Source organism: Dermacentor andersoni, chromosome 1 (genome assembly GCF_023375885.2).
Source record: "Dermacentor andersoni chromosome 1, qqDerAnde1_hic_scaffold, whole genome shotgun sequence".
NCBI classification, from domain to species: domain Eukaryota; kingdom Metazoa; phylum Arthropoda; class Arachnida; order Ixodida; family Ixodidae; genus Dermacentor; species Dermacentor andersoni.
The window spans coordinates 22646389-22670415 of NC_092814.1; the positions used below are offsets into that span (position 1 = coordinate 22646389).

At 44.5% G+C, this 24027-nt stretch overlaps 1 protein-coding gene across 3 annotated transcripts in view; it reads left to right on the forward strand.

Moving 5' to 3' along the window:
* Positions 1-24027, forward strand: part of LOC126545444 (uncharacterized) — a 244514-nt gene that overhangs the window by 57370 nt on the left and 163117 nt on the right. For all 3 annotated transcript variants that reach the window (XM_050193324.2, XM_055061243.1, XM_055061244.2), the window contains exons 7-9: positions 11692-11766; positions 21498-21632; positions 22461-22578. In XM_050193324.2, the coding sequence (XP_050049281.1) occupies positions 11692-11766; positions 21498-21632; positions 22461-22578 (328 nt within the window). The remainder of the gene's footprint in view (positions 1-11691; positions 11767-21497; positions 21633-22460; positions 22579-24027) is intronic.

Below are 24027 nucleotides of genomic sequence, written 5' to 3' on the forward strand. Positions count from 1 at the left end.
TGAGGAAATGTATGGCTTCATACGAAGCACATGCACAACCTCGGGCAGATGCCGCCGGCGTTTGGAGCAGTTATGGCTGTCGGGGACAACTTCATAATGAACATCGCTGATGCGGCACAGAACTGTGTATGGGCCGAAGTATCTTCGCAGGAGCTTTTCAGACAGCCCCCGCCGACGAATCGGAGTCCAGACCCACACCTGGTCACCGACGTTGTACGTGACGGGTCTGTGTCGAAGATTGTAGTGTCGGGCATCGTATTCCTGTTGTTCTTTGATTCGCAAACGCGCAAACTGCCTGGCTTCCTCTGCGCGTTGCGTAAACTCCTCGGCACCAGTCTCGGCGTCACCGCACTCGTGCGGCAGCATTGCGTCCAACATTGTTGTCACTTCGCGTCCGTAAACGAGGTTGAAAGGCGTCAGGCGTGTTGTTTCTTGGCGAGCCGTGTTATACGCAAATGTAACATATGGTAAAATCTCGTCCCAGTTCTTGTGGTCGACGTCGATGTACATACTCATCATGTCGGCCTGAGTCTTATTCATACGTTCTGTCAGCCCATTGGTTTGGGGATGATAAGCCGTGGTCTTTCGGTGAGTGGTACCACTTAGTCGCAACACGGTATCCAGAAGCGCAGCCGTGAACGCAGATCCTCTGTCTGTTATGACCACTGCGGGAGCACCATGCCTGAGGACGACGGCTTCGACAAAAAATTGCGCTGCTTCGGCTGCTGTTCCACGTTGGATAGCACCTGTTTCGGCGTATCGCGTAAGATAATCCGTGACGACGATTATCCATTCATTTCCGGCAGTAGACAGTGGAAACGGACCTAAAAGGTCCATGCCAATTTGTTCGAACGGCGCTTGCGGTATCTGAACAGGATGCAGCAGTCCAGCTGGCTTGCCGGGTAGGGCTTTGCGTAGCTGGCAATCCAGGCATGTCTGTGTGTAACGTTTCACGATCGACGCAAGTCTCGGCCAATAGTACTTTAGCCTAATTCTTGCCAATGTCTGAGTGTAGCCCAAGTGACCAGCGGTCGGCTCGTTGTGACAGGCATGTAGGACTTCGTCGCGAAGAGATGCGGGAATGACGAGTACGTAGCTGCTGCCACTAGGTGAAAAGTTCTTTTTATACAGAACGTCGTGGCGTAAGCAGAATGAAGGCAGCCCTCTGGCGAATAACCTCGACACGCTGCCTGTTCTTCCCTCTAAGTAATCAAAAAGAGGAACCAGTTCTGTGTCCTCGCGTTGGTGGCGTGAAACGGCGACAGTATCTAGCACGCCTAGAAAAGCCGTGTCATCATCGTCGTGCACTGCAGTCTGAACAGGAGACCGAGAAAGGCAGTCGGCGTCGGTGTGTCGTTTCCCTGATTTGTAGACAACTGGAAGTCGAACTCTTGAAGACGAAGACTCCAGCGCGCTAGCCGACCAGCTGGATCTTTTAAATTAGTCAGCCGGCAAAGTGCATGATGATCACTGACAACGGTGAAACACCGACCATACAAATATGGCCGAAACTTCAGGACGGCCCACACTAGTGCGAGACATTCTTTGTCTGTAGTGGAGTAGTTTGCCTCCGCCCTTGATAGCGTCCTGCTGGCGTAAGCAATCACTCTTTCGGGGCCGTCCTGCCGCTGTACAAGCACTGCGCTGAGGCCGACATTACTAGCGTCGGTATGAAGAATCGTAGGAGCGTCGTCATCAAAGTGTGCGGGAGGCGTCTGCAGCCGTTGCCGTAGGTCGTGAAATGCCCGTTGCTGGTCGTCACCCCATACGAAGGGGACATCTTCTCTGGTTAGATTCGTTAATGGCCATGCGATGCGCGAAAAGTCCGCAATGAAGCGTTGGTAGTAGGCGCAAAGGCCCAGAAAACGTCACGCGGCCTTTTTATCTGATGGCGTTGGGAAAGTAGCAACGGCAGAGATTTTATCAGGGTCAGGTCGGACACCTTCACGACTGACAACGTGACCGAGAAATTGAAGTTCTTCAAGCCAAAATGGCACTTTTCAGGTTTCAAAGTTAGACCAGCTGAGCGTATTGCTTCAAAGACCGTCTTTAGTCTCCGTAAGTGTTCCTCGAACGTGACGGAGGAAACAATCATGTCGTCGAGGTACACCAGACAGGTTTGCCATTTGAGGCCTGAGAGTACCGTGTCCATTAGTCGCTGAAACGTTGCTGGCGCAGAACACAAACCGAAGGGGAGCACCTGAAATTCATAAAGTCCGTCGGGCGTCACAAAAGCGGTCTCCTCACGGTCTTTCTCATCAACTTTGTGGGAGATATGGGGTTCTCCTCCGTACTCTTGGGACAAAGGAACGACAACACAGTAGTGCAAACAATCACAAGGGCATTTATTGCACCTTCCATAGATCAATGCCTGCTAGCCGAGTTGCTATCCACAAAACATGCCGATGGGCGCGCGACAAATCTAGAAGTCCGACTCACCGCGACCGGATTGCGAGCGAATATGTTCGCCCCATGCTAGATCCCAACGCCTGGTCGTTCGCGTGTACGGTCACGCCAACGGTGACGCGTTCGAAGGCGGCCACGCGAGACGGTCTCGCAGAAGAAGGGTCGGCGCGCGCGCGGGACGTCCACGCTGTTCGCCGATCCGCCGGGAAAGAGAGCGCCTGTTCTCCCCTGCGCCCCCAAGTAACCCTGCCGTGAGGCGGCGTTAGCAGCGCAACACTCGCGCCATCTCTCGCACTGCGCCCCAACCACATCGACCGCCGCGGGCATCACGCAGGCCACGCGGCGAAGCCGGATTACAGGAAACGCGCCATGCGGGAAAACCATATCAGGGGACGCGCGAGAGTCGCGCATCCCCACAACTTCTATTTGCCAGTAGCCGCTTTTCAAGTCCATCGACGAAAAGTAACGTGCGTTTCGTAGCCTGTCCAGTGAATCATCGATACGCGGCAGCGGATAAACGTCTTTCTTTGTGATCTGGTTGAGTTTTCGATAGTCGACGCAGAAGCGCAGGCTACCGTCCTTCTTTTTCACCAACACGACAGGCGATGCCCAAGGACTCATAGATGGCCGAATAACCCCGTCCTCAAGCATCGTCTTCACTTGCGTTTGTATCGCCTCGCGCTCTTTCGGTGCCACACGATAAGGATTTTGCCGAATTGGTCTGGCGTCGGCTTCGGTAACAATACGGTGCTTAGTGAGCGGCATCTGGCTGACTCGTGACGTAGATGAAAAGCAGCTCTTAAACTCATCGATGAGCTCAAGAAGGCTTTTACGTTCGACGGGTGACAAGGTGGGACTGATATCAACCACAGGGGCAGGCATGGCCACGGTGGCCGTCGCGTGCTCCACTGAGAGGCAGTCTTGTATTGAGGTAAATTCGTCCAAGTAAGCAACAGCCGTGCCTATAACAATGTGTCGACATTCCCTGGTAAAATTCATCAGCAGGAGTTCAGCACGTCCGTCGTGTACGTTAATTACGGCCCTGGCGATGGAAACGCCTTGACTCAGTACCAGTGCGTCGATGTGTTCAGCGACACCAGTCCCGGTGTTCAAGTTGTCGCAGATAACAGGTACGAGGGAACAGCTTCGCGGCGGAAGCTGCCACCAGCGACCCGGCGATACGTAAGCGGGGTCGCTGGTGCTCCGCGGGGTCGACGTCGACTGAGCTCGTAGAAAATGTGACGACAAGGTCACGGACATTAATCACTGCACCGTACTTTCTCAAGAAATCCATACCCAATATAAGTTCCTTGCAGCACTCAAAGAGAATGACGAGGGTGGCTACGAAGGTTTCACCGGCGATTACGATCCTGGCTGTGCATTTTCCGATTGGCGTCATCAACTGGCCGCCGGCAGTTCTGATGTTGGGCCCGGTCCACGGCGTCTTCACTTTTCTCAACCTGTCGGCCAGCTTTTGACTTATTATCGAAAAATGCGAACCAGTATCGACGAGAGCGGCCACTTGGTGGCCGTCAATGAAAATGACAAGATCGGCGTTGACGGCATCGGTTACAGGGGGTGCGGTTGGAGACGTCGGAGTTTTAGAGTCGTCGGTCGTCGGTGATGGGGGCTCTTGGAAAGCTAGACGGTTTGCAACCTTACCCCCGGAGGTCGCTGCTTCTAGTTTCCCCGGCGCAGGCTGGGGACCTGCCCCTAGAGGCGTCAGAAAAATCGCGATGGGTCGGTGGGGTATAACGAGCCGGAGAAGGGGAACGCGATCGAGGCGTCGCTGAACCTTCCGGCCGGAAGTTTTTAGAATTTTCGTCGCAGGTACGTGCAGCATCAAACACCGGGTAATTGCAGTTGGAAAACCTTGGATACACGGCTGCGCGGTAGTGGCACGCGTGATAAACATGTCCTGCTTCGCCGCAATGAAAGCACAGCGGCCGGCGGTCAGCGGTGCGCCACAAATCGGTCTTTCGAAGCGGGTAGCCCACAGGGGATTCGCCGTAAGACCGAGGCGCAGCGATCGGCTGGCGGCGATACGGCATAGTTGGCGGCGGCTGTGACTGGTGAAAATATGGCGTCGGGGGTGGCGGTGCTGGCTGCGTCGTAGTGGTCGACGGTGTCAGCAGCATCGAAGTCGCGGGAGGTGGACGACAGACAGCTTCCGCGTAGGTTAGTCGTCGCGGCACCGCCTGCCGGTCGGGGGACGAAAAGGCCTGTCGAACTTCCTCCCGAACGATATCAGCGACAGAAGCCACCGCTGGTGCCACAGGAGAAATCCCAAGCTGCCGGATCTCCTCTCGCACAATCTCCCGGATGACTTCACGCAGAGACGTGCCGTAGCTCTCAGGTAGAACTGAAGCATTCACCGGCGAGTTCGCGCGATCATATTGGCGGTACCGTTGCTTTAGTGCCCGTTCTATAGCGGTAGCCTCCTTGGTGAATTCGACCACTGTCGTCGGTGGGTTCCTCACGAGTCCGGCAAACAGTTCCTCCTTCATTCCGCGCAAGAGATAGCGTAACTTCTTTTCTTCGGCCATCTCAGGGTCTGCTCTGCAGAAAAGGCCTGTCATATCTTCTGCACACATGGCTACGCTCTCGTTTGGTTTTTGAATACGGGATTCGAGTAGGCGCTGCGCAGTGTCTCTTCTGTCGGTACTAGTGAACGTGTCTAGCAGCTGTGTGCGGAAGGCATCTTATGTGGTCAAACTTCTCTCCCGGTTCACAAACCACGTCCACGCACTGTCTTGAAGCGCGAAATAGGCATTAGACAGCTTTTGCTGTGAGCCCCAGTCATTATAACTGGCGACACGCTCAAATTGGTCCAGCCAATCTTGGACATCTTCAAAAACGTCGCCATGGAAACTTTCTGGTATCTTAGGATTCTGCAGCGTCACCTGCGATGGAGTTGCAGTAGCCATGGCGGAAGTAGGTAGACGCGTTCCAGCAGGGTCCTGCAAAGGGTTGAACTCGGGCGTCAGGCCTAGCAGGCGGCGACTGTACCGGTGAACAGGAGTTTCGACGAACGAAGGTGATTCCGTTTTCGAGGTATGGCTCCGCGAAGGGGTGCCGAGCATGAGGAAATCCTACCCCGCACCTCCACCAGTGTCGCAGCCTAGTAGAAGACGGGAAAGCCGGCGTAGAGGATGTATGGAAGCACTTTATCAGAGCAGTGAACGCGACGTCGTTGTCATCTCTGTTTTTCCACTCGCGCGCTACTTCAGCGTCGTTCTCATCGCCCGGCACATACCCGCGGCGACAATATAGGATGTGGCAATATTAAGACTATTTTCTTCTCCGCCTATGAATATAACTTGAAATTGAGGACTGCAGTCCACACATGGCACTGTGAACATTCCATGTGCACTCATGAATTTCAGTTTATGTGTCTCAATTACAAATACAATAAGTTATTTTGGAGTGTGTGGTCTGTGTGCTTTTGCTCACAAGCATACCTAAAACACATTTTCTTTAAAACACACTCTTGGCTATCTCCAGTACCCATTGTTCATACCCGCACGTATTAGTATTTTATAGCTTTGTATGGGGCACATGACAAAAGTATAGAGAAATTATGCACTGTTTATTACCAGAAGCATGTTGCAGCTCAGCTTTTGGCTGTGGTCCTGTCTACTACTGATTCAATCACTAATTAATGCTGTATATACCCTTGCAGTTTTTTTAATAATATTGCACGAGCGTCGACCACATGGCGTGTCAGTGGCCATGTAGTGGCGAGGGGCACCCTTGAAGTGAACAGTGCAGCAGAATACGTTCGAACTGGCAATTGCCTTGTGCGCCTGCGCATGCTGTTGCTGGTTCCGCTGCCTCCTCGCCTCTACAAGACCGCCGACATGCTGTGTGGTCGACGCTTATGCGATATTAAAAAAATTGCAAGGGTGTACATTTATTCACTTAGTTTTTTATCTTTGATATCTATTAGTTGGATAAATGAATACATTAAGAAGAAGCTTTCGCTTGGAGGCTCCTATCTTAATACAGAGTTAAGGAGAAATGGTTTTTCTCGGCAACCACTGCACCAAATTTGATGGGGTATGTTGCATTTACAAGAAAAAAGTTAAAATCTAGTGACTGTTGGTAGTGAATTTCCGATTTCGGCCATCAATTTTTTATAAAACTTGTTGAAGATAACAAATGTTCAGAAAACAGAAATATTACGTTTACAACTCTAACTCAGCAATGAGAACCCATATCACAATTCTGTAAATTGCATCAAATAATACACCTAAAGTAGACAAAATTTATGTGCTATGTACATGGCTCTCAAATAGACCACTAATAAATGATATACAGTAATAGGTCCTCTGTTATTTTTGGTTTTTATCAATGACATTGCAGATAACATTGATTGTAAAATTAAACTCTTTGCAGACGACTGCCTAATATACAGAGAAATACGTAATCACGAGGATCGAGTTCTGCTCATTAATGCACTAGCAAAAATAACCGAATGGTGTGACAACTGGCAAATGACCATTAATACAAACAAAACTTTGTATGACAGTAACGAGAAAAAAGCACCCATCACTTTTCCACTACACACTTAACGGTAGCCTCATAACTAGAGTTCAACAGCATAAGTAACTTGGTTTAACAATAACGTCTGACCTTAACTGGACATCACATATTAACAACATTACTTCTTGTGCATTATGAAAACTCTTTTTTTCTCAAAAGGTGCCTGTGGTTGGCACCAACTAACGTCAAACTTTTAACTTGCATTACATTTGTGAGACCTGTCCTTGAGTATGCTAATGTTGTATGGTTCCCGTACACTAAAACAAACATATCAAAACTGGAAAGCATCCAGAGAAAGGCAATTAGGTTTATCCACCGAAAATACTGACGCAGTGATTCCCCTACTCTTCTCCTAACACAGTCAGGGCTCGCAACTTTGGCTGTTCAAGCAAAACGAGCTCATCTAAAATTTCTGCATCACATACTACACAGCCACTAAAAATAAAGGCCTCTGCATATGTTACTTTTCCTAAATCCTGCGTACTTCGTCATAATCATCCACATACACTAAACGAGTTCCTTTGTAATAACGATACTTTTCAGTCTTCCTTTTTCCCCCGTGTTGTTCGCAAGTGGAATAACCTAGATGCATCTATAACTAACACAGTATCACAGTCTGATTTTGGTGAGTTATTAGAAGATGAAATAAGTAGTTAGGAAAAACTAGTTCCTGTGGACATATAATTGTCAGAACTTCCATTTTCTGAACTATAGCTAAACATTTACCTCCTTTGTTTCTTTCCTTGCTTTTATAAAATTGTAATAATCTTTACGTACATGTAACCTGAAGTGTACTATTTATGTGAGTTGCTCTTGTTATTCATATTATTAGTGTCATAAAATTGTGCATTGAACCTGTTTGATGTATTTCCACTTACATGTTTTGATGTTCCTACCATTCGGTACATAAAACATGCATTGTATGTATAATCATATGCCCACCTGCTGTGGTCTCGATATGAGACTGGCAGTATTGTAAATAAAATAAATAAAAATATCTGGCGGCTAAGGGCATCGATACTATTTTTTCTACTTGAGAGGACTGGCACAGTAACTACTTTATGCTTGCATTAAAAAAAATTTGCACACATATAAACATGGCATAACGTTGTTTTATATGAAAATGTCAAGAAACATGGTTGTGTTTAATTTTCGTATGGTAAAAAAAAAAGTTATGAAGGGGGCTTAGAGCAGAACTTGTGACTCATGGTTTGCAGCACTTGACGTGAGCAACAATGTAGTTTTCAGCCATTTATGCTTTTTCTGAGTTTTATAAATAAAGAGCAAAGCGTTGGTTTGGGCTAGTAGGTAATCCACACTTAGTACTGTTTAAACGCAGAACTTATAAAGAACCATGATAAGCGATAACTCAAACACCTATGTTCCCTGCTGCAGGCGGCACAAAGCGAGCATCACATTTTGCTCTGGCGCCACTGTATTTAGGCGTCGCCCACCAGCTTAATTTTGTCGCGGTCTTAAAACACTGAGCAATTAGAAAGCAACAATGTGCGTCTTGAATTGCTCAGGCCCCACCCGTTCGAGGTGTGTCAGCGTCCCATGCCACAACGATTCTCACCAACAGGGTGCGTCAAAACTTATACCAAAATTTTCTGCCCAAAGAAGCTGCTGACCCAGGCCACACTCGAGAGGTGCCAACATAACCTTGTCGAAGCCACAAACATAACTATGTGTGTCTTGGGCCACTTGGGCCCTACTAGCTCAGCGCGTGTAGCTGTCTCATGCTGCAATGATTTGCACAATGCTTGGCATTACATCGATGTCAACTACAGTTGAGTCTATCATATTTTTTGTGACTTAGGATCATACTTCTTCGTTGTTGGTACACTTATTGTCCGGCTTTTTCCAAAAAGCATCAATGACGTTCTACTGTAATGAAACAAAGCACCATTACGGGAGAGACTTGTCCGTGGCATGCAAGGGTTAAAGGGACACTGAAGAGGAATACTCAACTAAGCTGGATTGGTAAATTACCATTTGGGAATGCCATAAAGGCTCCTGTTACGATGAGTGAAGTTTTGGTAAAATGGAAGAGACAAAAATGAAAATCATGAGCCATTCCACTCTGTGAAAGTGGATGACCAGCGAAGTTGTGTAGCACACGACAAAGAGGTGACACAGAATGTTGAACAAAGGTACGTACACATTTATTGTCTTGATTGGTGGTCATTGTGACAAAAGGTATGGACACACATTTATTTTTATACATCCGCGTTCATTCGTGTTATACATTCATTATAAGCATTCGTGTTTTCATTTCACAATATATTGAGGCAAAGAATTTGAAACCAAAATCACTGCACTGACTGGCACTGGGAAAGTGCATCAGCGCCTTCGCACAGGTAGGGGCAGTATGGGAACACTAGCATGATGAGTGGCATCGAAGCCAGCTGTGGAAGACGACGACGATGAAGGCACGAGCGATATATTGAGGCAAAGAATTTGAGGCTGAAATCACCACACTGACTGGCAGTGCGCGAGTGCCGTCAGCGCCTTCGCAGAGGGAGGGGACAGTATGAGAATGCTGGTATGATGAGCGGCAACAGAGCCAGCTGTGGAAGAAGACGACGATGACGACGAACGCGTGAGCAGTGGCATAAGCGCGTTTGCGCGGTTATGCCAACGAGCCAGCTGTGGTAGAAGACGACGACGAATGTGTGAGCAGTGGCACGAGCCATTGCTGATGATGATAGTTTTTTATCGCACAGATTTGTTGACAGGCATGAAAAATGCATGGAACCCTAGCCATAAACAGCCTCGCTGTAAAAGACAAATGGTGGTGTCACCTTGAGGTCCCAGCATTAGCTTCTTATGACGTCACGTATATTGGCAGCTTCTGCTTTGTCTTCGTCGTCGTCGTCGTCGTCGTCGTCGTCGTCATCGTCATCATCATCATCATCATCATCATCATCATCCCATTCTATGTCCAGTGCAGGACGAAGGCCTCTCCCTGCAATCTCCACTTACCCCTGTCCTGCGCCAACCGATTCCAACTAGCACCCACAAATTTCCTAATTTCATCACCCCACCTAATCTTCTGCCATCCTCGATTGCGCTTCCCTTCTCTTGGTACCCATTCTGTAATCCTAATGTTCCAACGGTTATCGAACCTGCACATTACGTGACCTGCCCAGCTCCATTTCTTTCTCTTAATGTCGATTAGAATATCGTCTGGGCCCATTTGCTCTCTGATACACATCGCTCTCTTCCTGTCTCTTAACGTTATGCCTAGCATTCTTCGTTCCATCACTGTTTGTGCGGTCCTTAACTTGTTCTCAAGCTACTTTGTCAGTCTCCAAGTCTCTGCCCCATATGTCAGCACTGGTAAAATGCACCGATTGTACACCTTCCTATTCAATGATAATGGTAAGCTTCCAGTCAGGGGCTGACAATGTCTAGCTGCCATATGCGATTCAACCCATTTTTATTCTTTTATAAATTTCCTTCTCATGATCAGGGTTCCCTGTGATTAATTGACCTAGGTAAATGTACTCCTTCACAGACTTTAGAGGCTGACTGGCGATCCTGAACCCTTGTTTCCTTGCACGGCTATTCATCATTATCTTTGTCTTCTGCATATTAATCTTCAACCCCACTCTTGCACTCTCTCTGTTAAGGATCCTCGATCATTTGTTGTAACTCGTCTGCAGTATTGCTGAATAGAACAATGTCATCGGCAAACCGAAGGTTGCCGAGATGTTTGCTGTCGATCCTTACTCATAAGCCTTCCCAATTCAGTAGCTTGAATACTTCTTCCAAGCACGCAGTGAATGGTATTGAAGAGATTGTGTCTCCTTGTCTGACCCCTTTCTTTGCAGGTATGTTCCTACTTTTCTTGTGAAGAATTAAGGTAGCTGTGGAATCTCTGTAGATATTTTCCAAGACATTTACGTAGGCGGTCTGTACTCCTTGATTACGTAATGCTTCTATGACTGCTGGTATCTCTACTGAATCAAACGTCTTTTCGTAATCTATGAAAGCCATATAGAGAGGCTGATTGTACTCTGCAGATTTCTCGCTTACCTGATTAAAGACATGGATGTGATCCATCGTAGAGTATCCCTTCCTGAAGCCAGCCTGTTCCCCGGGTTGGCTTAAGTTCAGTGTTGCCCTTATTCTATTGCAAATTATCTTGGTGAATATTTTATGTAATACTGGAAGTAACCTAATGGGCCTATAATTTTTCAATTCTTAAATGTCTCCCTTTTTTTGGATTATTTTTATGAGTCAGTTAATTGCTAAGCAAGGGATTTCATTGCATTTGAAAGGAATGAAAGACTCGACCTAATATGTTTTAAAACTTTCTTTTTGTAAAAAAAAAGCCCAAATATCAGAGGCTACCTTGAAATTGTTGATTTCACACTAATGCACTGTGACCTGGACGTCAAATTTAAAAAGGGAAACATTGCCCCTCATTTTTACTTCTAATACCAGTCTTTCTTCACTGATTAAACTGATCTAGCATAGCTTTTCAGCGTCTCTTTAATTGTTAGAACTGCCAATGTGCATTAAAAAAACTTTGGGTTAGTCTCAGGTGATTTATAATTTTTTTCATGGTGGTATCAATTTTTTTTTTGGTCATGAGAAACAGAGTTACATGTGCTAAATGATTCGATTCCACCACAAAGTAAGTTGTGTTGAGCGTCTTGCTGGCACAGCTCTAGGATGTAACTCTGGTACTGCTGTGTTGTTCAATTGATGATGCACCTTTTTTTCTCACAGTTGCTGAAATTGTGCTGCTCACAGTTCTCTTCATGCTACGAGCTGCCCTTGGTCCAGTTGATGCTAACTATGCAGGTAGGTGCCTGTGGGGAATTCTGCAGAGCACTGGTGGCACAGACTTTAAAGCTTTCATTTACCATCTTGTTTTGCAATGCTAAGGAAATGGCAATCTCCGAAGACATTTCAGATCTCTATGCATTGACCAGTGATGTCATGCTTGCTGACATGCAGTGGCAAATGTGCAATCCATTTTTGTGGTCAAGTCAGCTGCATATGTGTATAACTAGCTTACTACTACCATCTTCTAATAATGCTGCAGTGAAACAATGTCAGCTTGCCCATGCACAATGTCCTTACCAACTGCTCACATAATTTAAAAAGTAATGAAGAGCTGCAAGCGAGTAGAACTAGCTGTATGTTGCAGTCAGTGCCTACATTCACCACAGATAAGGGTGTTTCTATTTCTATACATCTATTTCCAGCAGATTTCTGCCATGTGGTGACAGGCAGAATTGGGTCACATGCATGCTCCTTCTTCATAGTTCTTTGCTTTCTTGAAAGCAGGGTGTCGAACTGAAAAGTATACTGGTTCAGGGTCGTGCAGCTTTGACATCTGTCCTATTTTGTTTTGGTTCGGGGAAATAAAATTACTAACGGTTCACAAACTGGTTCACAACATCTAACCAGTTCAGTGCAGAGCTTTTGATCCTCAACCTCCCATTTTGATGTCACATGACAAGGCATGCACAGACTAGTAACTAGCCTGAGTACAAGCTTTGATATCATATAGTTATGAGGTCACTTCACTAGCACATGGCAAATAGGGTGATGTTTTATGTGGTTTCATACATGGAAATTTAATGTTATGCAGCTATAGCTGCATTTGTCCAACTGTAACTTTAGTTGCCTGGCTGGCTTTATGTACTATTTTCAATTGAACACATACTGGCTGTCCGAACTAAATGTTGCCAGTAATTAAAAAATAATGGATGGCTTTACGTTGAACGGCAGTCGCTGTATGTTAATGGAAGCTGTCCATGCTAGTCATGAGTATTTTTTTTTTCATTTTATGAAAATAATTATTTAATTAACTTACAACATTTAATTGAGCATCAAGCTTTTAATTAGCTTGCCTAATAATAATGTGTCAGTAGAAAAGTTGTGTAGGATGTCCAGAAATAATCAGTAACAGCATTTAGAGCCACCTAGGATTTGTGTAGTCCTTTCTTTTTTTGAATGAAAGCCCCAGAAATTTAAAATATACCACATGAGAACGCATCTGCAAGTCAGTGATAGCAGCATCAGTAATAGAACTGTCATTTCTTTTTAAGTGGACATCTTTTCGATCATGTGTACTCAACATTCTGAACTTATGAGCATTAGAAGATAATAAGTAAGGAAAGGTATTGTCAAATAAATTTTGCTTCACATTGTGCAGAGCTCATCTTCATTCAGATTCCACTGAGAAATGTGCTGCCCATCTGCTCATAGAATGGGATATCTTGAATTGATGAAAGATAAAGATATATCAAACCAAGCAAGGTAGGTAGAGAACAGGAATATATTTATTGACAAATGCAGTTACTTTAGTTTTAAGGAGAGACCAGTTTACAGAAACACTGAATCTATAAAACTTTCCAAGGTCATTGTTGATTGCTTGAAGTCTGCCTTGGTGTCACAAACAAGCTTAGAGTGCTTAGAGGACATAGTGAAGTGAATAAAGAGAATGTCACTTAGTCCCAGTGATACTGTTAGTGATGAGGTTAATTCAGGATTACTCGCCGTGGTTGCTCAGTGGCTATGGTGTTGGGCTGCTGAGCAAGAGGTCGTGGGATCGAATCCCGGCCACGGCGGCCACATTTCGATGGGGGCGAAATGCGAAAACACCCATGTACTTAGATTTAAGGGCACGTTAAAGAACTCCAGGGGGTCGAAATTTTCGGAGTCCTTCACTGCGGCGTGCCTCGTAATCAGAAAGTGGTTTTGGCATGTAAAACCCAATAATTTAATTTAATTTTAATTCAGGATTCAAGATCCATAGTGTGTGGGGGTCTCACCCGAGCTCTTGGGACAAAGGGACAACACAGCAGTGCAGACTATCATGAGGGCATTTATTGCGCCTTTTATACACCAATATATAACCAGCCGAATTATCGATAGAACATGCCGATGGGCGCGACAAATGTAGGAAGTCTGACTCACCGTGACCAGATAACGAGCGAACATGTTCACGTCATGCTAGACACTAACACCTGTTCGTTCGCGCCTACGGTCATGTGAACGGTGGCGCGTTCCAACGATCGGGTTCATCCATTCTGGTGTAGGCCTTGTGAGATGGTCTCGTAAAAGCATGGATCAGTGCACGCGCGGAACATCCGCGCCGCTTGCCTATCCCGAGCGAAAGTGGAAGAGCCTATTAAGAGCCTACTCCCCGTCGCGCCCAGCTAACCCTGGCATTAGGTGGTGCTAGCAGCACAACACTTGCACCATCTCTCGTCATCATCATCATCATCAGCCTGGTTGCGCCCACTGCAGGGCAAAGGCCTCTCCCATACTTCTCCAACTACCCCGGTCATGTACTAATTGTGGCCATGTTGTCCCTGCAAACTTCTTAATCTCATCCACCCACCTAACTTTCTGCCGTCCCCTGCTACGCTTCCCTTTGCTTGGAATCCAGTCCGTAACCCTTAATGACCATGGGTTATCTTCCCTCCTCATTACATGTCCTGCCCATGCGCATTTCTTTTTCTTGATATCAACTAAGATGTCATTAACTCTCATTTGTTCCCTCACCCAATCTGCTCTTTTCTTATCCCTTAACATTACACCTATCATTCTTCTTTCCATAGCCCACTGCGTCATCCTCAATTTACCTAAGTAGAACCCTTTTCGTAAGCCTCCAGGTTTCTGCCCCGTAGGTGAGTACTGGTAAGACACAGCTATTACTATACACTTTTCTCTTGAGGGATAATGGCAACCTGCTGTTCATGATCTGAGAATGCCTGCCAAACACACCCCAGCCCATTGTTATTCTTCTGATTATTTCAGTCTCATGATCCGGATCTGCGGTCACTACCTGTCCTAAGTTCTCTCGTAATGCACTGCAACCAGACTGTGCCAGGACTAAGCTATGCGGAGAAGCCAGATCGCAGGAGACACGAGACATGCAGGGAAAGCAGCATATTAGGAAACGTGTGACAGTCGCGCATCCCCACAAGTGTTAGTCGATGATGCAGTCACGTGAGTGGGTTCTTTAATTAAGAAATTGTGAAAGGGTAAATGTATAAGAGACATCAATAGACCTTAATGACTGTGAAGAACCAGAAGCCATAGAAGGGTAGTCGCTGCTTGATGAGATAGCAGGATAGTTGAAGCCCCCATGGAGAAATATTGGAGCTTTCACAAACCTATTAACAATAACAATAGACGTATAATATAAGTACATTTAGGTATGAAATACAGTTAAACCTTGATATAACCGAGTTAGTGAAATCAGCAATTTGCGTTGTTGTATTCAAAGTCAACCTTTTGTGCAAATAAGTGTGGTCATCGATGGCTTTTCCTTGCATGGAAGGGCCGCAATGTTTTTTTTCTGAATCGTCAGGCAATCGGAAAAAGCAAATTTGAATGATAAAAGAAATTATTTTGTCTAATTTGAGAGTCGGCAACGAAAGATCGTGGCGTGTTGGTAATGTCTTCAAATCGGCAATGCGAAGCAAAGCCAGCCACGCTTTCGCATTTACTCCATACCCGTGATTGATTGTGTCGTTAACAGTGGGACTACGCTATTATGAAAAGCATGAGCAGCAGGAAGTCAATGCCTCTCATCTGCCTCTCACTTCAACACATCTCCGAAACTCGAGGTTACGCAACCTCCAGTACTAAATGCTTGAGAAGACAGCGCATATGATGCCACATCATCTCAACATGCCTGCTCTTTGCACACGTGGCAGATTATTTATTTATTTATTTATTTATTTATTTAGTTCAATGTAGCTTACAGGCCCCAAGGGGAGCATTGAGTAAGGAGGGCGTCATTGAACAAATGACAATAGAAAACCAATACATGAGAACTAAACATTTGAGTGCTAAAAATGTTTAATGATAACATGCTTGCAAAACAGTGTTACAAATAAAAATGCTGAAGCAATACAAAGAGTTGTCAGGAAAGGAATGAAAAGTACAGTTCACAGTAACATAAAAAGCGGCGTATCACTCATGCAAAATAATGCACATAGCGCGAGCACATAAAACACACAAAATTGAAACAACCAATTGAAAAAAAAAATTGGAAAGAATAAGAATGCTCAGAGAAAGAAACAATTCAACCTGGCGTACAGAACGGCACATTGAAAAAAAAAGAAAGGATAGAGAGAGAGACATGGCACATATATGACGCATGTTATATGACATGGCATACGTGCAGATGAATGTGCTTGCTATGATGAAAAGTGTGGGTTCAGTAGTTGCCTGAATTTATCATTGCTCATTTGCGTGACAGTGCTGTTAGGAAGCAAATTCCATAACCAAATTGCTCGTGGTAGAGCTGAGAAGTTCAGTGCATTAGTGTTCCCATAAATGCGAGTGGGGCATAAATCATTATAAAGTCGTCGTGACGTGCAAGACATGTGTTCCAGTGGCAAGTTTGATGGCTTCATTTGGGGAACGTATCTATGGAGCAAGGACAGGAGTGCTACGTCACATCGACTACTAGTTGATTTAAGGGAAAGGTCGAGTTTTATTTGAGTAATGCTTGACTGGTAGTTGCAATTGCGGGAAGTGAATCTACCAGCTTGGTTTTGGATGGCTTCTAACATCCAGGTTATGTTTTCATGGTAAGGAGACCATGAATACTTAATCCACTTCAGCAGTCGCTTTTTGTCGTGCACAGCGCGTTATTTGAGAGGTGCGCTCGTAAGCAGCTGCTTGTGATTCAACCATTTGACCATCTGCGTTTACGGAAGTTTCCATTTACTGTCTCATTACTTCTTCGAGGCAGGAGTGAAATTTCATTATATTGAAATCGTGTATAAACACACTTTTGTTATATTGAGTTCGTTAGATCGAGGTTTAACTGTATATACCGAAGGAGGTCTCATAGTCTGTAAGGGCAAGACCTCCTGTTGATACTTACAAGCAGGAAAATAAGAATTGTTATTAGAGCAAATGGCAAATTGATGTATGCATGAATAAAATATGAGCCTAAATACTAATAAACAATGAAACAGAGGTATGAAAAAAAAAAAAAAGATATACATAAAAATGTATATTGAGTCAAGTTTATACATATTGCAAGAGCACAGGAAGCTCGAATTTTCATGAACATTTAATAGCAAAATATTCTTTAAGGTTAATGGGTAAAGTGCTCTATATAGTGAAGTTAAGACGAAATTATCAGTGAATTTTCCATAATTAGTTCTTGGTTTAAGCAACAAAAAGTTATTCAGGGAATTTAATCTTGTAGAAGCGACATATGGGAACTGATCTGGGTTAATCAGGACTATTGGGAGTTTTCCAATGACAAATATGTAAAATAAAATGTCATGGGAGTATTTGTATAACTTGTCCAGTGGTAGCATGTTTTGATCACAAAGCAACAAGGAAGTATCAGCTGTTGGATTCATAAATGTCATGATTCGTATAGCCCGATTGTGAATGCGTTACAGTGTGAACAAATGTGTGGGATAAGTGTTGCGCAATGGTAGATAAGCAGTAATTAAAATGACTGTGAACAAATGTGTGATTAAAGTGATAGCAGGGTTTTAATATCAAAGTATGACCTAGCATTTAATAAAATACTAATGCCGCATGCCGATTTCTTCATTAGTGAGTTTATATGCATAGTAAATTTTAGATGCGCAATTTACCCCAGTAAGGTAGTGTTGTCAGAAGAAAAATGTTATGTCATTACCAATACGAATAGATGGAGTGCCAGAAATGTACCGATTGTGTGAAAAAAAGATAATAAAATTAGACTTCTTAGTTTTAACACTTAGTCCATTACTCCAGTACCAATTCAATACATTGGCGACATCTGTTAATTTTGGATAACAGTAAGGCTATACATTTACCTGCAGTTAGTATGGTAGTGTCGTCAGCATAGATTATATAGTTAGATGAGCGGAGGCATAAGGAAAGGTCATTGATGTAGATTAAGAATGAAAGAGGACGAGGAATAGAGCCCTGGCAGCACACCAATAATAGTTATTTTAGGTAATGAGTAAGTACCGGATATGTATACCAATTTTTCTCTATCATGTAAGCAATTGTGGAGTAAAGTTAAAGCTGGGCTGGTTATTCTAATAGATTCTAGCTTCTGAAACAATGTGCAGTGAACAATGGAATCGAATGCCTTTAAAAGGTTGATGAATATCGCAGCAACACAACTACCAGCATCTATTGCATTTTTAATGTTGTTTGTTCAAGATATTAAATATTAATGCTAGCTCAGTAGAATAGCCTGGTGGAAAACCAAATTGACTTGGAGAAAAAAATGTTAAATTTTGTCATATAGTTAGTCAAACGAGTAACCATAATTTTTCAATAACTTTGCTGAAGAAAGTATGGCAATAGGACAGTAGTTTGAGGTGAGGCATTTGTCGCCTTTCTTAAAAACAGGAATTAGCTTGGCCTTTTTTAATGCGGCTGGAAAAATGCCCATGTTGATTTTTAGGTTGATGATGTATGAAAACATGTCGCAGATTAAATGGGCTATTATTTTCATGTGAACGGAGTGAAAGCCATACTGTCCTGCACTTGTGTCTTTCATGTGATGGATGACAGTGCATACTTCTTTGGGTGAAACAAGATAAAGAAGGAAATTGTAAGGCTGACGAGGACAGAAGGAATTGACATATTCAAATGAGTCGACTTTCTTTGCAGAAAATAATTGTTGAAGGCATTTTCAATTTCAGAAGGGTTATCGTAGGTGTGATCTCATGACTGAATCTTGGGTATGAGGGCATTAGACGTAGTCCTGCCGAGGAAGGAGTTGATTGCACTCCACTGCTGTTTCAGGTTAGCCAGCACTTTTAATCTTGTTCTCATAATAAATCTTTTTGGTTTCATTGAGAAGCCTCTCTAAAATGTCAGATTAGGTCTTGTAGCGGTTATGTAAATTAATGTTGAATGGCTGTTTCTACTTTTTTATAAAAGTTATCTTTCTTTTGCGGACAGTTTAATATGCTAGTGGTCATCCATGAGTTATATGCAGTTAAAAACGTATGCCTGCAAGGAAATAATTTAGTGCTTTATGGGGAAGGTGAAGAGGAGTAGTGGAGGAGGAAGAAGGGAGAAGTAAACAGGAATTCTGGTGGACAGCCGAGTATCTGTTTCATTACAATGGCACAGTCGACAGGACCATTCTTCAACGCTCAGAGATACTCCCGCATTCTCATCCTTCAACGCAAGTACCTTGGGGATGGTGCCCAAGCCTCCTCTGTGGTTTCTGTCACCGGAAGCGCCCAAGTTTGTGATGCGGGAGGGCACTCTATAGCATCGCTACTGGCAAAAGAATCAGTGAGATGAACACCATTTCCTGGTCCTTCCTGCCCCTTTGCGCTCCCAGATATTGCATGCTATCCATGATACACCGGAAGAAGGACACGTCGGCCGAAGAGCCACGCTGAGGAAGGTTCAAGAACGCTTCTGGTGGCCAAGCATGGAAAAAAGTGTTCGCTCATACGTGACGAACTTAGAGTTGTGCCAGCAGCACTGACGATTAACAGGGTGCCAGGCTGGTCTCCTCATGCCATTTACAGTGCCAGGGACCGTTTTCAACACCATTGGTATCGATCATATTGGCCCACTGCCTGCCACAGCAGCTGGCAACTGGTACATCCTAGTTTATAAACTAGGATGTACCGATGTAAGAAAAGTTTATAACAGCTGTGTCTTACCAGTACTCACGTACGGGGCAGAAACCTGGAGGCTTACGAAAAGGGTTCTACTCAAATTGAGGACGATGCAACGAGCTATGGAAAGAAGAATGATAGGTGTAACGTTAAGGGATAAGAAAAGAGCAGATTGGGTGAGGAAACAAACGCGAGTTAATGATATCTTAGTTGAAATCAAGAAAAAGAAATGGGCATGGGCAGGACACGTAATGAGGAGGGAAGATAACCGATGGTCATTAAGAGTTACGGAATGGATTCCAAGGGAAGGAAAGCGTAGCAGAGGGCGGCAGAAAGTTAGGTGGGTGGATGAGATTAAGAAGTTTGCAGGGACAACATGGCCACAATTAGTACATGACCGGGGTAGTTGGAGAAGTATGGGAGAGGCCTTTGCCCTGCAGTGGGCATAACCAGGCTGATGATGATGATGATGATGACATCCTAGTTGCCGTAGACTACTTATTGAAATTCATGGAGGTTGCTGCCATGCCTTCCACTGTTGCACAGTTGCAGTGCAATTGGCGGTCCTTTGAAGACCCTTGAAAGATATTTCTGCTGTGGAGACCAGCTAGGACGGTACGAGTTTGGAACCACAAGCATCTCAGCCTTGGTACCCGCACATTTCGGCATATACGCCGAATCCGTCCTGACTGGTGCTTACAAAGTGTTGTGCCTGATAAATAGGCTACAAGGGGGTAGGTTAACTGTGGAGAAAAGCTGCATTGCTTAGCCTGAAGGATTTATTTACTGCGTGTGCTGCCAAAGATACTTGGAACTGCTTTGTTTTGAACCAGTAGCCGTTAATTTTTTGTTCATGTTTGGTTCTGGTTCAGGCAATTTACAAGAATATTGATTCACGTTTGCATCCTGTTCTGCCCTAAATTTCGGATCATGTTTGCAGTATGTTCGATGCCCTGCTTGAAAGCCTGTGCAAACACCTTTCTTCATGATGAAACTCTTTCTCTGCTTTGTAGACAATGTCTTGAATAAATACCAACACCAGGTATGCCTGCCAAACCAGAAAATCAAATTTTTGCATGCTGTTCTTCTTTCTATTCAAACTGCAAATGGGGGCAGACATTGTTTTGCTCACCATGGCTATGGCTGAGTTGGCGTAGCATGTTCAAATTTGCACAGCCGAGATAGGAAAGCCAGCAACCTCGCACCAAATGTGCATACAAGACAGTGGGATCAACAGAAGTTTTAAGACAACTGGGGTGCACATATTCCTTGTTTGATCGTAGTACTATTGGAACTTTTAAATGCCCACGAAGTAAGGTTGTCGACTGAATTTATAATACCAAAATACTTGGTCTGTTCTCCTTTTGACTTAGAGCATGGTGTGGTAAAAGTGCAAGCATGAAGGTTAGTACAGCTAATTTGGACTATTGCTATCTTGTTTTTTTCTTATTACTATCGGATCGTGCCCCATTTTATGATAATATGCAGATTACTGGGGAGAACATTGTATCCGCTTATGGTGTAATGTTGCAAACATTCAAGAAATAGGCATGCTAGCTATTAATGACCCTTATGACTAAATTGCCTTGTTCATACTTAAATTTTGCACAGAGGTAGCATTTCGGGGTACATGCAGTTTAATACCATATTTGGGGGCAGTACTGCATTACTTGACTGTTTCATCCAGAAATACATCTGAAGTACACATCATCTGTAGTGATGCCTGGCAAGCAAAAAAAAAAAGTGATTTTGCTGCAGTGGTGCTGTCTATCATTGTTGGGGCAAAACAAGGTGCATGCCATGTTTCACCATTCCTACTTGTGCAGCATTCAGTATGTGGCTTTCACACCCACCTGTGTTGCATATTTTCAAGGGTGAAGGTTTATTATCAATTAATACTTTTCAGTGAGCATGCATGTTTAGAGCTAAGCCGCACATGTGCATCAAATGCAGGGTGAAGTGTGCAGGGAACCATGGTGGCAAGAGCTGCGATTGGAGGTTATCCAGTGGCTAGCTGATGGCCTGCACTGCCCTAAGAGCCAGCAGGCCTTGAAAATCTCATGGCTGGGATCAGCCTTGTCACATACGGTGGGTGTCTGCATGATAAAGTTTTTTTTAGGTGTGTTTGGTAAGCAGTATCTAAAAATAGGGGTTGCTTGAATAGGCATGGCTTTTGAAAGATCTTACCATTACCGGAGTGTGTAGGATTGGGTAATTAGGCATTAGCCAACTACAATTTCCTTTTTGAGGTACATGTAAAATGCAGGAATTCTCTCGTTAGACATCTGCTGATTTGATTTGAAGGAATTTTGCTGCATTTAAGAGAAAGGTGAATTCTACAGACTGTTGGAAGCAAAGTCTTCATTTAGGGCATTGTTTTGACTGTGCAAAGCAGCTATGGGCTAGGGAGTTGAGTTCAGTGTGATACGTGACCTGCAAAGAAACAAACTGGACACGAAGAGAAGGCATCAAAAACGCTGGTCTTCTCTTTGCGTCTCATTTGATTTTGCATTGGTAACACAACACAAACCCAGCAACCAAGTAGCCTAGCACCAGTTACAGAGATCGAGCATAACACAGTTGTTTAATGCCATAGTGTAACACACTTTAAACCATTATGCAAGCTTAGAGAGATGTGGAAATAAGGTATGCCAATTTTTATCATTGATGTGTTGTTTTTACGTTATTGCGATGCTGCTGTTGCCATCATTGTTGCGACGCCATTGTCTTGCGTCATTGGTATTGGCTTTGTTGCTGTTGTCTTGGTTTCATTATTGTCATGCTGTGGTCCTAGAAATTGTTGTCATGAACGTGGTAATATACATCTCTTATGTGATATTTAGGCTCCAAGTGTTTATAGAACAGTGATAGCATGTCAAATGTGCAGCAATTTCACAGGTCATGTGACCATTGCAGGCTGGCCTGTCCAAGGCTTCTTGGCACCTGCTGCCCATGCCACGAGATGAAGTTACACAACAAGGTCTGCGGCTGCAAGCTACATTGGCAACTGGTTTTGATGCCTGGGGAGGACCTGGTGAGAACAGCAAGAACATGAAAACCGAGCCCCTCAGTTCCCAAGGATTTTTTAGTTCATTGCACATTGTCACATTGTAGTGATGGTGGAGAACCAGATAGTAGTACCAAAACTGTGAGTCACGAATCTAGCTCTTTATTGGACGAACTTGTGGCCTCAAAAACAAGTAACACTCGGAGCACAATGATAGCAACAAGCACAGTCATCAGTCGTTGAAATCTGATCTACGGGTCAAGTGCACTGGCTATTTATATCTGATTCATTGTACATCCCAGCATAGTCGCCAGTGCTTGCTTATGTTCAAGAACGTGCACAGCTACTTGTGCACAATCTGATTAGATAAGGCTCTTTCGCCATAGAACTGGCAACAACGTTTTGGTAATTTCGCATACATGTAGGCATGTCTTGTGCCGAGTGATAACTTTATAACAGTGGTCAGACAGTGAAAAAGGGTCACCAGAACAAGATAAACAATATACTACATATGTCAATAAGGAGGATTTTGTCCATGGCAGCCTTGATAGCTTGAGGTGGCAAACAAGGGTTTATTGGCTGGTTGCCTAATTCTAAGATGACCTACTACATGATGGTTGCAGTTTAATCTATGTCTCACGTGTACCACAATGGCTACGAGTGATGGTAGCTAACACAACCAGGACTAGGTTATGAATACATGTACTGTCGTGCCCACTTATGATGGCCCCACTTAAGATGAACACTCACTTATGGTGAACAAAACCAGCACAACCATCAAAATTGTCATGGTCGAGTGACGAGCATGTGATGAGATTGACGAGATGTATGTGTTAAGCGACAACTGTTTAATAGGTTACATCAGCAACACTCACATGGTTACATGCCAGCTCGGCTCGCGCGGTCTGGCCCAATCTCCCAGAGGCGTCTGCATCTCGCATAACGGTGTATGTTGTGCCATCTTGTTGTGGTCGCGCACATGACAAGAATATATATTATTGCAATGCTGCCACGTTACCCGCCGCAGTGGCTTAGCGGCTATGGTGCTGCGCTGCTAAGCACGAGGTCGCGGGATCAAATCATGGCTGCGGTGGCCGCATTTTGATTAGGGAGAAATGCAAAGACGCCCATGTCCCGTGCGTTGGGGGCACGTTAAACATCCCTTGGTGGTCAAAATTGATCCAGAGTCTGCCACTATGGCGTGCCTCATAATCAAATCGTGGTTTTGGCATGTAAAACCCCAGAATACAATTCAATGCCACCACGTTGCATGTACACTGAACATCAACTATGGCCATTCGTTTCCAGCAAATGTGTGGCCAAAGCGCGTGCTTTGGCCACGCATTTGCTGGAAACGCTGCTATGTAAACGCTGCTATGGAAATGCTGCTATGCTTGTGTGCGGTGGCATAATTCATGATAAAGGTGATCTAGCTGTGCTCGAGCCGTTTTCCTGAGCCCCCTTTCAGATGTACTT